This window comes from Ahaetulla prasina, chromosome 1, assembly GCF_028640845.1.
Source record: "Ahaetulla prasina isolate Xishuangbanna chromosome 1, ASM2864084v1, whole genome shotgun sequence".
Taxonomy (NCBI): Eukaryota; Metazoa; Chordata; class Lepidosauria; order Squamata; family Colubridae; genus Ahaetulla; species Ahaetulla prasina.
In genome coordinates, this window is record NC_080539.1 from 365907615 (window position 1) to 365926607 (window position 18993).

Here is an 18993-nt window from a genome sequence, read left to right on the forward strand (position 1 = left end):
TGGTCAATTTCTACAAAAGATTGAGGGGAAACAGGATAAAGATAAAATCTGGCACTGCCTTATAACTGGAACATTAAACATTAAAAAAAAGAAAAGAAACCGAGGGCTTGATTTAGGCTGTTCAAGAGCAAGCTATTTAAACTAATGCAATCAAGGTCAGAAAACAGAAAAATCATGAAATGATTCAAAGTGCAGATTGTGGAAAGAGGCAGACGAAACACCAGATTATATGCTCAGATAATGCAAAAAGATAGCACAAACTGATTATAAATAACAACATAACACAATTGTCAAAATGATTCACTGGAACATCTGTAAAATTTATCATGTTCTGGTAATAAAAAATTGGTGGGAATATAGACCTGAAAAAGTAGTTGAAAACGAGGTTAAAATATTGTGGTATTTCTGAACACAAACTGGTAAAGTCTTAACTCATAACACAGCATCTTTAACTGGGATTGAACAGAAGATGACAAAGAATTGGAAAATATCACAAAGTATCAAGATCTGAAAATCGAAACTGAAACATTATGACATAAGCCTGCCATGGTTGTCCCAGTGGTTATAGGCACACTGGATGCCATACCAAAAATTCTTGGACAAGCACTTAAAAAATCTGCACACTGACAAAATTTCCATCTGTCAGTAACAAAAGACCACACTACTTGAATCTGCACATACACTACTTTGATACATTAGGACAGGGGTCTCCAAACTTGGCAACTTTAAGACTTGAGGACTTCCAGAATTCTGGGAGTTGAAGTCCACAAGTCTTAAAGTTTGCCAAGTTTGGAGACCCCTGCATTAGGATATCCCAGGTTATTGGGAAGAACTCGGAGCATCTGAGAGCCAACACCAGTAAACACCTTGCAGCTCTGACTTCACACTGTTGTGAACAGGTAATAATAGCCTAGCTTTATTTTGTACAACTCAAAGCAGCACACATAATGCTCCTGCCTATTTTCTGAACATCCCCCCTCCCCGCAAAACATGTTTTCTTTCTTTCACTGACTTTTTTGTCACTCTCTTTTGTGAAGCTCTGCTGACTGTTTACAATATATTTTCCTACCGGGAAGATGAGAGGATACACTACAATTGGCAAAGTAACCACGTGAATGGTTGTGCTCTCTGTTCAGTCATGAAGAAACAATTAGTTGGCAGGACATGAATGGGGATAATGTCCTAAAGCACCTACTGTTCTAACTAGCAATAATTTACTTAAACACAGTTGAAGTTAAAACACGGTAAAAGCCTTGCTGCACAGAGCTGACAAGCAATAAAATCCCCAAGGCAAGGAGAATAAGAGCTCCGGTTTCTGACACAATAGTTGTGTATGTTTGCCATCAATCCCATCAGCCCGTAGCCCAATTGACTGACTAAATGGCACCATAGCACAATCAGATTCACCAAATGATCACTCAATGGCTAGATTCAAAATCTCGTCAACAATAAGGACTAAGGCTAATTCTACAGTATGTGGATCAAAACTGAATCCTTAATTAAGAAGCTCATGAAGCAGCCTTGGGACAACACTTATTAGTCTAAACTACCTCAAAGAGTGTCTGTGACAATTGACAGAGAGATAAACTATGCATCCCATCCTAAACAGAACTAAGGAAAAAGTCACAATGTCTAACTAAGGAATTAATGTCACAATTTGAATAGGGGTTTTTTTCCTCCTGCAGTTAGCATATATTTCACTCCTATTTAGGCAGCATTCATACAATACATTTTTAAAAAAAAAACTCCTACCTTTAATGTTCCAGAGCTGCTATTTCAAGAGGCAACTGGACTTTCTGGTTTTTCTTTGAAGACATTTCGCTTCCCATCCAAAAAGCTTCTTCAGCTCTGAGCTCTGATGAAGAAGTTTCTTGGATGAAAAGCGAAACATCTTCAAAGAAAAACCAGAAAGTCCAGTTGCCTCTTGAAAAAGCAGCTTTGGGACAATTATGACCCGGATGACTGAGAATCTCCATAGACATCCTAGCTTTGATATTTTGTGCAATATAATTGCTATACTTCTGCCAATTAACACAACCTTTATTTATTATTGTGTTATTTTTAAAGTACCGATATTTTAAAAATATGTCAAGTATTTTTTAATTCATTGATTGTTTGACAGAATTCAGAAAAATGCAGAATGCTATTGCTAGTGCATCTTTATTGCAAAAATTCTAAATGCTTGAAATAAATCATAAAAACTTTCTTATGCTTGACTCTTGATGATAACATGAATAGCCTACTTTTTGTTGGCTCAGAGATTCATAACTGGTCAAACTCATCAGGTGGAGTGAATGGAAAAATATGCAAATGGTTACTGGACTGTTCCTTTGTGCTTAGTTGGTCATTTGTGGCATGCTGTTTAATTTTTATAAAGTTGAATAGAAGAAGCACCGATTTAAAATTAAAAAAACAAAACCTGGAGAAATCTCAATTCATGAGAAGCGTTGAAACAAATGGAATTTTCTATCCCCAATATATGACTGGCCCCTTCTCCTTTTGGCGTTTATGACGATGCTAAACCTTTCTTTCTAAACAAGATTTTGGCACATAGGTATATTGATGAACCATAATATTGTTTAATTGTATACGGCTTTATTATTTCCTATGTATTACTTTTATTGTTGAACACTTACCAGAGTTTTACGATTGGGCAATATAATTTTTTTTGCAATCATAAATAAAGTATGATAATAATGTGTTGTACCTTGATGAAGGTAACTTTTCTTTTATGTACACTGAGAGCATATGCACCAAGACAAATTCCTTGTGTGTCCAATCACACTTGGCCAATAAAAAATTCTATTCTATTCTATTCTAATAAAAAGATTCCAATTGCTTCAAGCAGGCATCTTTAAAATTCTGCATAAAATGACAAAGCTCCATGCAGCAAACATAGTTTTTCTGTCATGAAAACATGAATCAGTTGCCCAAATGAATTCCCAACCAAAATTACAGAGCTTTTCAAAGAACGTGAAGGATTTGCATCCCCTCAAGTGCCATTCAGGGGATACGGATAAAAAGGAACATAGCACTGCAGCAACAGCAGAGTTTGAAAAGGTGTTGCTTCTCTCACCACCACTTTTGCCATTCTAACAAAAATAATTGCGTATTAGCATGCTTCAATCATAGAGTAGAGGATAAGGAATTTTACTGAAGGAAGCATGGAATTGATCAGTCATGGAAGGGATAAATTCTTCTGAAGACCTTCCAGAACAGAAGCAAAAACCAAGTTAGCAGAACAATTAAGCTACTTCTAATAAAGAGCTACCAAAAAGTACCATTAACAATATTAGCAAGCAGCTGAACACTGGCAGATCCATTTATAATATCCACTGGAAAATGAATAATAAATGTAATCATTTGTTTATTACTTGGCTATCTTAGACCCTCAGTAAAAGCACACAAACACACTAATGGACATGAAGCACAAGATAATACAGAGAAAGGAATGACAGTGAAAAAACAAGGCTCCATTAAATTTAACAAGGAAATTCGTTTTTCAAAAATCCATGTAAAAGTGCTTCTGGTTGAGTATAAAGCCAGACTCACAGCTTTAATAATCACTCTGTAATTCGTAGTTACTTTTTTTTTTTTTTTCAATAACCACAAGGGACTAGAGGAGCTGGAGGAAAATGTATTTTCAAGCACTGGATGCCAATTAAGATATTACAAGAATATTACAGTACGGTATCTGCACTGCATTTGCCATGGATGCTACAATTCCATGTTTGAATTTATTCAATATAGAAGAATAATCAGAAAGGTTTGCTTACGAATGGAAGGGGGTGAGGGATGAGAAACCCCCACAATGCTTACTGATTTGCCAAATGCAGTAATAGTAACACACTGATTTAACAATGTTGTCAATGACATTAAGTACTTATAGGAAAGGGCACATTAAACAGCAGAGCACAAGCTACATCACTTCCATCAGCCTTCTATAAACCACTACCATCAATATAGTCCAATAAATGTCTCTACACCCCACAGCACGTCCTGTTTAATTCTCCATATCAACTACATCTGTTCTTCTGCAACAATGAACACCAGTGTGAAGGTAACAAGAAATGAAGACTCCAGACTGGTTCAAATAGCTCAAACTGTGTAATCACATATTAATTTGTCGTCAGATACTATGGGACATAACTGGAATTCCCTGTCATGGGTCTTATTCAATTTTTCAAATGCATATCCTGATCTTCCTTCAGAAATCCAAAGTAACATATATAGTTTTATCCCAAATTTAGAAAAAAAAAACTTATATCAATGTAAATTAGACATAGCCCAAAATCACCCAGCAAGCTTCATAATCAGGTAGATATTTTAAATCTGTATTGCCTTATTTCTAGTCCAGAGCTTTTCTCATCCTTATATTCTGACACATGATACATTTCCATAATAATACAAGATAGCATGCATGCATACATCAGTATTAAGAATATATCTGGCCAACAAGAATTTAACCAAAATGTGAAAAGGACTTTATATATAAAGGAATTTATTATCTTTTGCATAAAGACTTCAGGCTACTCCAAGTTACAACAACAATAAAAGATCCACAAACCAGAAAACACACATTCTCAACAGAGTGCACTTCAACTCAGTTTGTTCTTCTGGTCCAATTTATAATGTAATTTACCACATTCCAAATTACCTCATTCTTAGTGCCTTCTTTTGAACTGCCCCTAATAAATTAGATGTCTTTGCACTAACTAGGATCCCAAATATCCTGCTGGCATTTACAAGCTGATCATCCCAGTTCTCAAACAGAAAAAAAAAATCAAGTATTTTTATCTCAACTCTGAAGGAACTTTTATGGCGGCTGTAATCTTTAATATGTGGGAAGAATTTGCAGGTTGGCCCTTACCAGCATGAATCCTCAGTGTAAACACACAATGTGGCTCCATCAAAAACTAGACCATATATATTTATTTATTTATTATATGTATGTATGTATGTATGTATGTACGTATGTATGTATGTTCCCCCTCAACTGACATGTAATAATAATAACCACAATAACCATCAAAAACAAACATCGGTAGTAATATTTTTCTTTGCCAAACAGGAGATACTGATGAGTGGAGCCATGTAGAGCCTTCAATTTAATTCCAAAAAGGTGTCTAGAGGCATGGGTTCACAATTCTTAGTCAATCTTTCTTGAGGTCACATTGCAGCTGCAGAAGACAACAATACAAACCCAGGAAAAGATACTGCTACTTTAAAGGGTTGCAGACAGATGCTATGTTCACACCTCCTAGATACCTCGAAGCACCTTTTTTTGTATTTCAAAAAATACTGCAGTGTTGATGACCTTTTCATGGGATAGCAGGCTATAACTTGATAATAGCAAAAGTAAAATCCTGTTATGTTCATCCTATCCATTTTCTGAAACAAAGTCATGGTTAAATTATTTTCATTGTTAACTCTTTGTGGACCTGCTGCAAATCCCATCTCTCAAAGGGTGTCAAGAAGAGGAGTCTTCTCCGCTGTAGCCTCTGCTTTGTGGACTATTCTTCCATTGGAGATTATAATAACCCCAACCCTGTGGGCTTTTTTTTAATAAGGCTTTAAAAATTTATTCCTGAACCAGGGGCTCCAAAAGTGTTAAGCGCCTCTTTCCTTGCCTTTACTGTTAGTTCTTGGCTGCTGTATTTATTTCTTCAATGTTTTTATTGTTTTTCATTGTTTTAACTGTTTTATAGTTTTAGAATTTAAGCCATTTAGTCACTTGGCTGAGATAGGCAACCCTAGAAATTGAATAAATAAAGTTGCATTTGTAAAATAAGCATTTATTAAACTTATCTGCCACCGGACTCTCAATGATTCTGGGCAGCTCACAACAAAGAAATAAAGAAATTGCAATAAAATCAGTAAAAGATAAAAGATGGAAAGGACAGACCAGATGGAGTGAAACAAATGTGTTCACTCTCCTTGGTTGTGCGAGGAGCCAGGTATCACCACTCTCCTCGACAATAATCTCTGAATCTCTTCTGGGGGCTATTCAGATGTCTGGGGGAATGCAAAAGTGCTGCAAAGAATGTGTGATTCTGGAGTCCCAATAGACAAAACTGTTTATGGAGTGTGCCAACCCTGCAAGAAAAAAATGGTTGGGCACATCCTATGAGAAACAGGCAGTCTCCCAAGTAACTTGATAATAGCAAAAGTAAAATCCTGTTATGTTCATCCTATCCATTTTCTGAAACAAAGTCATGGTTAAATTATTTTCATTGTTAACTCTTTGTGGACCTGCTGCAAATCCCATCTCTCAAAGGGTGTCAAGAAGAGGAGTCTTCTCCGCTGTAGCCTCTGCTTTGTGGACTATTCTTCCATTGGAGATTATAATAACCCCAACCCTGTGGGCTTTTTTTTAATAAGGCTTTAAAAATTTATTCCTGAACCAGGGGCTCCAAAAGTGTTAAGCGCCTCTTTCCTTGCCTTTACTGTTAGTTCTTGGCTGCTGTATTTATTTCTTCAATGTTTTTATTGTTTTTCATTGTTTTAACTGTTTTATAGTTTTAGAATTTAAGCCATTTAGTCACTTGGCTGAGATAGGCAACCCTAGAAATTGAATAAATAAAGTTGCATTTGTAAAATAAGCATTTATTAAACTTATCTGCCACCGGACTCTCAATGATTCTGGGCAGCTCACAACAAAGAAATAAAGAAATTGCAATAAAATCAGTAAAAGATAAAAGATGGAAAGGACAGACCAGATGGAGTGAAACAAATGTGTTCACTCTCCTTGGTTGTGCGAGGAGCCAGGTATCACCACTCTCCTCGACAATAATCTCTGAATCTCTTCTGGGGGCTATTCAGATGTCTGGGGGAATGCAAAAGTGCTGCAAAGAATGTGTGATTCTGGAGTCCCAATAGACAAAACTGTTTATGGAGTGTGCCAACCCTGCAAGAAAAAAATGGTTGGGCACATCCTATGAGAAACAGGCAGTCTCCCAAGTAACTGGACCATGTAGAATGTTATAGATGACAACCAGCACTTTTAAGGAGAAAGATTCATTTTACCCCACTGTAATATTTCTAATTATGACATTTATAATAGTCTAACTGCATTGCAACAGACATTCTCCCATCTTAAAATCATTTCTTAGAAGAGGATAGTTGATCATTCTGTTGATATTTCATTTAGAAAATGTAACATTCCCCTTTAGTTAGTAACTTAATTTCAACACAAAGCCAATCTTTCTCACTGAAGAAACAGTGACTTCAAAACAATTCAAAGTTCTAGTAACATTTTATTACTAATATAGCTACAACACGCATTGCAAACTCCTAGTTATAAAGCAATCTACAGGAGCTAATACCCAAACCAACTCCTAAGGAATCAACTGTTTAAAGTGCTATTTGCCGCATAGATATAATACACAAAAATGATATATAAGCACTATCTTGAACTCTGATTTTACATAACATGGCAAGGATAGGAAATAAAATTATTTTCTCGAATATTTTCTTTTTCAGTAAGAGCAAATGGATATTAATATCCTTGATCTCATATATTCCCAACCAGAGACAGACAGAATACAAAGCATAGGTATTTTTCCGTTTGTTCAAATCCAGATACTCCACCCAAGCAAGAGAGCATTAATTGCATTAATTCTAATATGGAAAAGAATGATTCTCTCTGATATAACAGCAGTGTCTTGATGACAATCTATACTTCATTAAGTGTACTGTGATACCTGAACACACTGACCCACATTACAAAACCATGTAACAGATTCTTAAACACTGAATAGCTGTTTCCTTAAATGAATGAATATCTCAGACGATAGACTGGAATTTCCTTGTAATTCTCCTTGCTCATCTAACATTAAGCAATAGCTTAAACAAATGGAAAGAGAGCCTCTTCTCACAATGCCCTCACAATTTCCTACAGGAAAATATGTACCACCTAAAAGCAAAGATGGGTAGAAGCCATCCTTTCAACAATTCACACACAACCATATAAATTAGATGTAAGCATTTTATAATTTTGCATTTCCTTCATTTTCACATTTCTCTTTTATCCAGGAAAAGATTTTTAACCCCCTTTTTTAATTTGCTCCTAAACACACACTGGGAGATTGAATTGATTCCCTTATGCATAAATTAAGGGCTAATTAATTTCCTCCCCATTTCCATTTCCACAAATACACAATACTGCTTTATCCCTCACTACTGCCCTTTCTTATATACAAATAAAAGAATGGGAGCCATGAACCTCCTCACTACAAACATAACAAGATGAGATGTAATTACCACACATCTTGAATGTTTTAATTAAACACTCCTCCCAATATACGCAAGACTTCAATTCCCTGTCTATAAATTGGAAAGAAAGTTGTTATTATTTCCTTCCCATAGAAATGGAGGAGATTTACTCTACAATTTCCTCATATACTTATAAGGAAGATTTATAAATTATCATGTGCACATTGAGCAGGGAATATCTGCCTAAAATTATAGGCACTGCTAACCTCCTCCCCATATTTGCCATTCTACAAAATATTCTTTATTGGCCAAGTGTGATTGGACACACAAGGAATTTGTCTCCGGTGCATAAGCTCTCAAGCAACAAAATGATAACTCATAAGATACAATCATAAATCATAAGATACAACCAACAAAGTGATAGTCATAAGATACCAACAGGAGCAGGTAATAGCAAAGATGAGAAGGATAATAGTAATACAGTCCTGCTACTTGGTTAGATACTAAAAATATTAATTTGGCCCATCCCTTGAGGAAAGAGGAGTTTGTCATTATGACCTCTTTTATCAAAATCCACTCATTCTCTCTTACTCCTCTGATATTTAATAAAAGACAAAAAGTGTTATGATCCCTTGTTTTGGAGGTTGACTCCACGCTCATGCTCCTCCACCCCTATTCTTACCCCTTATTAATCCAGTATCCCTCACTTGAAGCCGAAAGAAATTAAGATTCCTTCTCCTGACCCACTCACCTTCCAAGTCTGTCATCCATTCATCCATTCATCCATCCATCCATCCTCTCTTCATCTTATCATAAATTCCATGATAGCTTGGGAAAGCACAATTCCCTTCCTTCTACCAAGCTAAGTGTACAGGTGGGTCATTTCATCCCCCTTGACCTCCTTTCTTTAGTTTATCCATCTTTGCGCTCCCATTTCTCACCCAAAAGCATGGACCTTTCCTTTCAACGTCTTTAATTCTAATTCTTTTTTTTCTTTTTTTTTGGGGGGGGGGAGGAGAGAATGCATCCAGCATTTTTACACGTCTTAACGACAGACACCCCCCTGCCTTTTCCGATCACAAATACTAAGGCCCCTGGGGGCAAATAACACAAGCCATTTTACTTACCAGGGTAATAAGAATCACAATATTGACGGGATTTATTTATTTATTTTTATAACCGGCGGAGGGGGGGGGTTAACTTCTCCCTTGTTCCTAAACAGATTATTTTGTTTTTGTTTTGATTCCCAGCTCCATCTCTAATCAAGGGGTCGTCAGCTTCCCCCTCCCTCAATTTCCCCCCCCTCCTCAGCTTGAAACGACGGGCTGGCCCCTCAGTTCCCTCCCCCACACCCACTCGCTGAGGGGAAAAAGGATGCCGCACTTATTTTAACCCCCTTCCGCTCACCCCCACCCCCAAATTGAGGGGGTGGTCTTTAAACAACACCCCCTCCCCTTTTCTCGGGGGAAAAAAAAAAAAGAGGATGCCCCTAGACAGCCCCCCCCCGACCTCCCCTCAGGAAATGGGATTTTTTTTTTAAAAAAAAACGGCCCCCTGCCTAAGCCCCACAGTGAAGAGGGGCGAATTTCGATGCAAACCGTCCCCCTTTTCTGAGGGGACTCGGGCAGCGCGTCAGTCCAGCGGTCCCTCCCGCTCTCCATCCTTCCCCTCCTCCGACGGGTCCTCCTCACCCGGTGGGCGCGCGTCAGGCTGAGGTCTTTCATGACCTCCTCGAAAGCCGCCGTCTCCTCGGCCTGCTTCTGGTTGTGCAGCGCGATCTTCTCGCTGAATTTCCGCGGGTTGTTCGACGACGCCGCCGCCATCTTCCCCCGTCCGCATCCCTCCTCCTCCTCTTTCCCCCCCCACACCCCCGATTCCCCCCTCCCACCGGGCTCCAGACACCACCACCAACCAGGCGGCGCTAACTGCGCAGGCGCGCCAAGGAGGGAGACGAGGCCGAAAGCGAGCGCCTCGCAAGGCTAGGATCGCGCTTCTGCGCGTGCGCCGCCCGAGCAACACCCCCCCCCAAAAAAGCAGCCGAACGGTCCAAACTGCGCAGGCGTAAGAACAGGCAGACTAAGGAATGGGAGGTGGAAAGAGGGCAGAGTCGCGACTTGCGAAGCCAACCTGGAGGCCAGGCGCTTTGGCGCACGCGCGGTGCTTTCCCCGGTTTCGTCGCAACTCCTTGAAGCAGGCGCACAATGGACTTTTTTTCCTATCTCTATGGGCCGAGTAGTTCTTTCCACGCTTGCGCGGGGGTTCTTCTCAGCCCCCCCATCACACTTAGCAGGCAAGTAAGCGGGCTGTGTCACGCATGCTCAGAGCGTCTGTCCAAAATCGTTCGTTTAAAGAGCAAAGCTGCAGGTCTATGTTTTTTCTAGTTGTCCTTCGTTATTAGGGTGACTTTATTATCTTTTAAAAAAAATCCCTTCCTTCTACCAAGCTAAGTGTACAGGTGGGTCATTTCATCCCCTTGACCTCCTTTCTTTAGTTTATCCATCTTTGCGCTCCCATTTCTCACCCAAAAGCATGGACCTTTCCTTTCAACGTCTTTAATTCTAATATGGAAAAGAATGATTCTCTCTGATATAACAGCAGTGTCTTGATGACAATCTATACTTCATTAAGTGTACTGTGATACCTGAACACACTGACCCACATTACAAAACCATGTAACAGATTCTTAAACACTGAATAGCTGTTTCCTTAAATGAATGAATATCTCAGACGATAGACTGGAATTTCCTTGTAATTCTCCTTGCTCATCTAACATTAAGCAATAGCTTAAACAAATGGAAAGAGAGCCTCTTCTCACAATGCCCTCACAATTTCCTACAGGAAAATATGTACCACCTAAAAGCAAAGATGGGTAGAAGCCATCCTTTCAACAATTCACACACAACCATATAAATTAGATGTAAGCATTTTATAATTTTGCATTTCCTTCATTTTCACATTTCTCTTTTATCCAGGAAAAGATTTTTAACCCCTTCCGCTCACCCCCACCCCAAATTGAGGGGTGGTCTTTAAACAACACCCCCAAAAAGCAGCCGAACGGTCCAAACTGCGCAGGCGTAAGAACAGGCAGACTAAGGAATGGGAGGTGGAAAGAGGGCAGAGTCGCGACTTGCGAAGCCAACCTGGAGGCCAGGCGCTTTGGCGCACGCGCGGTGCTTTCCCCGGTTTCGTCGCAACTCCTTGAAGCAGGCGCACAATGGACTTTTTTTCCTATCTCTATGGGCCGAGTAGTTCTTTCCACGCTTGCGCGGGGGTTCTTCTCAGCCCCCCCATCACACTTAGCAGGCAAGTAAGCGGGCTGTGTCACGCATGCTCAGAGCGTCTGTCCAAAATCGTTCGTTTAAAGAGCAAAGCTGCAGGTCTATGTTTTTTCTAGTTGTCCTTCGTTATTAGGGTGACTTTATTATCTTTAAAAAAAAATCCCCTTCACATATCTCTTTACTATTTCCCAATAGCTGCATTTATCCAATAGCTTTAAATTGATGCCTGGCTTTTATTTTTTTGATACTTTCTCCATGTGCTATGTTCCTTCTTGCTTCAAACGCTCTACCATCATCCCAGTGCCGAAGAAGCCCACCATCAAGGAACTGAATGACTACAGACCAGTTGCTCTAACATCTGTAGTCATGAAAACCTTTGAAAGGCTAGTGCTTTCCTACCTGAAAACCATCACGAATCCACTTTTAGACCCCTTGCAATTTGCATACCGAGCAAATAGATCAACAGATGATGCTGTTAATATGGCTCTGCACTACATCCTACAACATCTTGAGTCTCCAAAGACCTATGCAAGGGTCCTTTTTGTAGACTTTAGTTCAGCATTCAATACCATCATTCCAGACATTCTTCTAACTAAGCTAAACCAGCTACAGGTACCGGAACAGACTTGTAAGTGGATCACAAGCTTCCTAACAAACAGGAAGCAGCAGGTGAAGCTAAGCAAGATCACATCAAATACCTGTACAATTAGCACAGGGGCCCCCCAAGGCTGTGTGCTCTCCCCACTTCTCTTCTCTCTGTATACCAATGACTGCATCTCCAATGATCCATTTGTTAAGCTACTGAAGTTCGCAGATGACACAACAGTGATTGGTCTCATTCGAGACAATGACGAATCCGCATATAGACGAGAGGTCGAACGACTAGCCTTGTGGTGCAACCAAAACAATCTGGAACTGAACACACTCAAAACCGTAGAAATGGTGGTAGACTTTAGGAAAACCCTTCCATACTTCCACCTCTCACAATACTTGACAACACAGTATCAACAGTAGAAACCTTCAAATTTCTGGGTTCTATCATATCGCAAGATCTCAAATGGACAGCTAACATCAAAACATCATTAAAAAGGACAACAAAGAATGTTCTTTCTGCGCCAACTCAGTAAGCTCAAACTGCCCAAGGAGCTGCTGATCCAATTCTACAGAGGAATTATTGAGTCTGTCATTTGCACCTCTATAACTGTCTGGTTCGGTTCTGCAACCCAACAAGAAAACACAGACTTCAGAGGATAATTAGAACTGCAGAAAAATAATTGCTACCAACTTGCCTTCCATTGAGGACCTGTATACTGCACGAATCAAGAAGAGGGCCGTGAAAATATTTGCAGATCCCTCGCATCCTGGACATAAACTGTTTCAACTCCTACCCTCAAAACGACGCTATAGAGCACTGCACACCAGAACAACTAGACACAAGAACAGTTTTTTCCCGAAGGCCATCACTCTGCTAAACAAATAATTCCCTCAACACTGTCAGACTATTTACTGAATCTGCACTACTATTAATCGTTTCATGGTTCCCATCACCAATCTCTTTCCACTTATGACTGTATGACTATAACTTGTTGCTGGCAATCCTTATGATTTATATTGATATATTGATCATCAATTGTGTTGTAAATGTTGTACCTTGATGAACGTATCTTTTCTTTTATGTACACTGAGAGCATATGCACCAAGACAAATTCCTTGTGTGTCCAATCACACTTGGCCAATAAAATTCTAAATTCTATAAATTCTATTTGCACCATCTTCAACTTGGTCTAAGTTCCGTGTTTCTCAACCTTAAGAACTTGAAGATACGTGGGTTTCAACTCCCAGAATTCCCAAGCCATTCATTATCTATCCAGGTTGGGGAATTCTGGGAGTTGAAACCCACGTATCTTCAAGTTCTTAAGGTTGAGAAACACTGGATGAGCCAACAAAGTTAGTTTGCACCAAGCTAAGGACAAACTCTTAACCCAAGGGTTCCCAAACTTGGCAGCTTTAAGACTTGTGGCATAGCATAGCTGGCTGGAGAATTCTGGGAGTTGAAGTCCACAAGTCTTAAAGCTGCCAAGTTTGAAGAATAGAATAGAATAGAATAGAATTTTTATTGGCCAAGTGTGATTGGACACATAAGGAATTTGTCTTGGTGCAGATGCTCTCAATGTACATAAAAGATATCTTCATCAAGGTACAACACTTACAACACTTAATGATGGTCATAGGGTACAAATTTAACACTTTATGATACAACACTTAATGATAATCACAGGGTACAAATAAGCAATCAGGAAACAATATCAATATCAATAGACCTGTGCCCTAACCAATATTAAACTCTGGTTATGGATAACCAGATAACCAGAATAACACCAAGATATTGTATACTTTCAAGATTTTTCAAAGACTCTCATATCAACCCAGGCTACCATGGCTTGCTTAACAAACTTAGAACAAACTAATCTGGCTGAGCAGTTATGTGTTAATACAGTACAACCATTCTCTAACTATGGGGAGTCCTTTCTATGGATTATTTCACTCAATTTTCAAAGCTATCAAATAACCCAGTGTTTCTCAATTTTGGGAACGTTAAGTTGTGCGGACTTAACTCCCAGAACTAATGGAATTAAGATGGGATCCCAGAGTCCCATGCTAGCTAAGGAATTCTGGGAGTTGAAGTGCATTCTTGGAGGGAGATTGACAGTTCAAAATGTGAAAATAAATAAATAAATGCATACATGCATGTGGTTGCTTCGACTCTTCATTTTAGCCATTCTGATCTCTTGGAAACTTTGAGTAATTTAAACTGTAAATAAATTATTCGGAAAGAAATAGCCAATGATAATAATCAGGACTACCGTATTTACAAAAAAAGCAGTTGACAATATCCAGATTTGTGTGCTACTTCATATGGGATACTGCTAATAACATAGTATTTTTACACTGTAACACTGATCAGCATTTATATACTATATTAATCCTTCTGGATTAGAAAAAGGATACTTCTGAATTTCAGTGACTAGCAATGGAGGAAATGTTTGTCCAGAAGACCACTGAAACAAACTGGGTTTCCCCGCGCAGTAAGGGGTGATTAACTATGATTCAGGTCATCCACTCTATTAGACTCATCCAGTGGTGAGTTTCAAATTTTTTTACTACAGGTTCTGTGGGCATGGCTTGGTGGGTATGGCATGGCTTGGTGGGCATGGCTTGGCGGGCATGGCAGGGGAAGGTTACTGCAAAATCCCCATTCCCTCCCCAATCGGGGAAGGATACTGCAAAATCTCCATTCCCACCCCACTCCAGGGGAAGGTTACTGAAAAATCCCCATTTCCTCCCAATCAGCTGGGACCTGGGAGACAGAGAATAGATGCGGGTGGGGCCCATCAGAATTTTTACTACTGGTTCTCCGAACTATTCAAAATTTTCACTACCGGTTCTCCAGAACTGGTCAGAACCTGCTGAAACCCAGCTCTAGACTCATCCAATCTCTGACCAGCCACAATTCATAGTTAGGATTCACCAAAAGCTTAAAACAAGACAAAGGGCAGAAATTAAAATGATCTTGGCATCTCTTTGTAGGTGAGCATTCTTAACCAGCCTGGGCCGAGTTGAAGGCACTGGAGACAGAACAAAATCCTTATTGATTTATTTTAATCCAGGGTTGATTCAAATTGATGACATAGCTTTAATTAACATTTAAGTAAGAAGCGGGTTAAGAAGAGATTGTTATGGAGGAGTGATGAAAGGAAAGGCTTTTTTTTTTTTTGGTAGGTCAGAAGCTTTATTATCACAGCACTGACCTTGTTCTTCTTCCATTGCGGGTCACATTTTCGTTGTGATGCTGGGTTTTAAGCTGCTATTGAGTAGCAATTTTGGTTTAAAGGTGGGATAGAACGTTACCAAATCCAGACAGCAATATACAAGTTATGTGCAAGGTCTCACACATCTGTAATGTGACACCCAGTGACTCAGCCAGTTTGTTATATAAGAGGCAGAGAAGACTGCCATTTTCCTGCCGAGATTAGCACTGGTGTGTACACACATACACACCATCCTATGGGGAAAGAATGCATTTTGTGTTGGAGGAACAGGTTTTGTCCTTGGGATGCAATTCTACTAACATAGCTTTGTCAACAGTTAGAAAAAGACTATGGGAGATTGTTGGCTTGGCACTCTTCTTGGTGTGGACATAAAGTATAGGTAGTTCTCGACTTGCGATCACAACTGAGCTCAACATTTCTGCTGTTAAATGAGACATTTGTTAAGTGAATTTTGTCCCATGTTACGACTTTCTTGCCACAGTTGTTAAGTGAATCACTGCAGTTGGTAAGTTGGTAACATGGTTGTTAAGTAAATCTGGCTTCCCCATTGATTTCGCTTGTCAACAGATTGCAAAAGGTGAGCAGATGACCTTGGGAACAGCAACGGTCGTAAGTATGAACCAGTCGCCAAGCATTTGAATTTCGATCACATGATCATGGAGATGCTACAAAGGTAGTAAGTGTGAAAAATGGTCGTAAGTCATTTTTTTCCGTGCCTTTGTAACTTTCAGCGGTCACTAAATGAACAGTTGTAAATTGAGGACTACCTGTCTATAACTTTACAAGATGGCTAGAGATGACCCTAACCCTATGCCAGTGGTTCCCAATGTTTACTTCACCACAGACCCCCCTTTAAATACCTTTTGTGGACCTTGGCCATGGACCACCAAAACATAACTCAAGAATTAAATCTTCAAGATTTCTTTGCAGACCCCGTGATGACATTGAAGCCCCTGAGGGGTCCATGGACCACAGGTTGAGAACTGCTGACCTATGCACATAAATTAAAGATGATATCTACCAAGGAGGGCTTTGAAGAGAAAGGAATGAAGATGAAATCTTTGCAATAACAGCCAAAGGTGCTTTTTCAGGAGGCAACTGGACTTTGTTTTTTCTTTTGAAGACATTTTGCTTCTCATCCAAGAAGCTTCTTCAGCTCTTGACAGGATGGTGGGGAATGGAAGGATTTATATTTCTTGCAGACAGCTGGTCATTTGCATCCTTTTAGAGGGTCATTGAAGCACTTGCAGGTTTATCTGTGTCCTCAGTGCTCCTGGTTCCTGTAGTCTGAAATTTTTTCTTCTGGAAATCCATTCCTACTCCCACACGGAGCACTATTCAGGTGACCCTGAAGACGCAGATAAACCTCCAAGGGCTTCAACGACCCTCTAAAAGGATGCAAATGACCGGCTGTCTGCAAGGAATATAAATCCTTCCATTCCCCACTATACTGTCAAGAGCTGAAGCAGCTTCTTGGATGAGAAGCGAAACATCTTCAAAAGAAAAAAAACAAGAAGGTCCAGTTGCCTCCTGAAAAAGCACCGTTGGGACAACCATGACCTGGATGACTGGGAATCTCTACAGATTTTGCTATAACCACCTCAGATAAAGGCTTGTGCACTGTAATAAATGGGACCGTTGCAGAAATGAGGCCTCTGAAACTACTAAAATTAAAAGAAAAAAGAACCTTGGCTGAAAAAATTCGTGGCCTTTACTATCTAATGCAGGGCTCTCCAACCTTGGCAAGCTTTGCTGGCTGGGGAATTCTGGGAGTTGAAGTCCTCCAGGCTTAAAGTTGCCAAGGTTGGAGAGCCCTCATCTAATGCTCAGAGTAGAGAATATAAACACAATGAGGTTGAGCTTTTAGCACCAGAGGGCAAATATGGTTGAACAAGGATGAAGAGAGGCCTGGTGAGATGGCACCGTGACCTGAATATAGCAAATGATGGATGCCACTTATTCTAAAGAGAGAAGCAAATGATTCTCTCAAACAAATGATTTATATTGATATATTGATCATCAATTGTGTTGTAAATGTTGTACCTTGATGAACGTATCTTTTCTTTTATGTACACTGAGAGCATATGCACCAAGACTAATTCCTTGTGTGTCCAATCACACTTGGCCAATAAAAAATTCTATTCTATTCTATTCTATTCAAAAGTAAGTGAGGTGTATTTGTATCCATTCCTGCTGAGAAACGGATAAACCTGGCCACGCGGGCGGAGAGCATCTGGATTGCAAATAAAGGGGAGGATGAAATGAAAACAATATGGCCCATGAGGTCTGCTATCGCCCGACCAATTACAGAGAAAATGTGAATGATGCTTTCCCAAAACAAACGGGAGGTCTTCCCAAGAGGCATGAAGTCATCAAGAATGGGAAACATCAATTAGCCCCGACATCTGTTAGGATACAAATGTCTCTGAGCAAGGTCCTTCCAGGAAATTCCTGACGTGTCGGCTTTTTCTGAACGGCTTTTTCTTTCAGTGGGTGTTGGAAGGAATCAAGCAAATCAGCTCTTCTTTTTTTTTGTTCAAAAAGTTTTTATTAGTCAAAAAAGGTTTATACAAATACATATCAGGTATGGTAAATTTTCATTTTTCTTATCTAAAATAAGAATTTTACTCAAATTTTTTAACACATACAACAGCCATAAGGCAAGCAGGTGACACGAAGTAGCAAAGTTTGCAAATTTTAAATACGTAATAAAGAAGAGTCAAGAATAAACAGAATATCGTACAAAAGAGAATAAGGAAAACCAACACAATCCCAAATATCTTTATCACTTCCTAGTTTTGGATCTCAGAACTCTGGGTTCAGCCTGACCCAACTCCAGGGCCGCAACAGCGGCAGCCGCTTCAGCCCCATGATCTATAACCTCCCCTTCTTCAATTCCTGGGTCATCTGATTCCAGGAAGGCTTTGTGTTCCTCCACATAGGCCGTAGCCTCCGCAATTGTACTGATTTTTTCGTAATGCCCTCCCGGAAAATCATCAATCCCTCTGGCATCAGCCATCTGAAGCCCACTCCTTCTGGTACAATTTGCTTGACAAAAATAATATTTCTTTCTTTTTCACGTACCTGTCTGGGAATCTGCCTCAGAATGGCTATCTCCCTGCCCCTGTAAATCAGTGCCCCACTCCTATGTTTTCTAAAATTTCATCTCTCGTCTCTCTTCTCACAAATTTGACATGAACCTCTCTGGGAACTGCATGCGTGCGTGCATATTGCAATTAACTCTATAAACTCGATCCACATCCCAATTCATGAAATCAACACTTCTCCCAAGAAATTCTCCCAACAATTTAGTCACAACATCTCTCAAGTCTTCTTGGTCCACTTCTTCCAAATTTTGGAACCTAAGGAAATAAGACATTTTATCCATCTGTGGTCAAGCACAGCATTGCCTGTCGTCTCCTCTCTTTTCTGCACTGCCCGCATTTCACCCTCAGACCTTCCACTTTCTGCTTGTTTTCTGCTGAGACTTGTTGAGTATCCTTTAAATCCTTTTGGATAGTCACAATTTCTTCTCTTATTTCCGTTTGGCCTCTTTGCAAATCATCCAGTTTCTTGTCCATATTGGATAACTTTTCCAGAATTCTCTCCATCTCTCCAGCAGTTGGTCTCTGACCTTTTGCCATTTGAAAAAAAAAAGAATCAAAATCCTC

General features: G+C 39.7%; 1 protein-coding gene across 5 annotated transcripts in view; it reads right to left on the reverse strand.

Annotated features, from left to right (window-relative positions):
- Positions 1-10043, reverse strand: part of CRTC1 (CREB regulated transcription coactivator 1) — a 125757-nt gene extending 115714 nt beyond the window's left edge. For all 5 annotated transcript variants that reach the window (XR_009152754.1, XM_058163466.1, XM_058163465.1 and 2 more), the window contains exon 1: positions 9906-10043. Coding sequence is in view for 4 of the 5 variants with exons in the window: in XM_058163466.1 (XP_058019449.1) it covers positions 9906-10037 (132 nt within the window). In the remaining variant the exon portion in view is untranslated. The remainder of the gene's footprint in view (positions 1-9905) is intronic.
- Positions 10044-18993: the final 8950 nt, after the last annotated feature.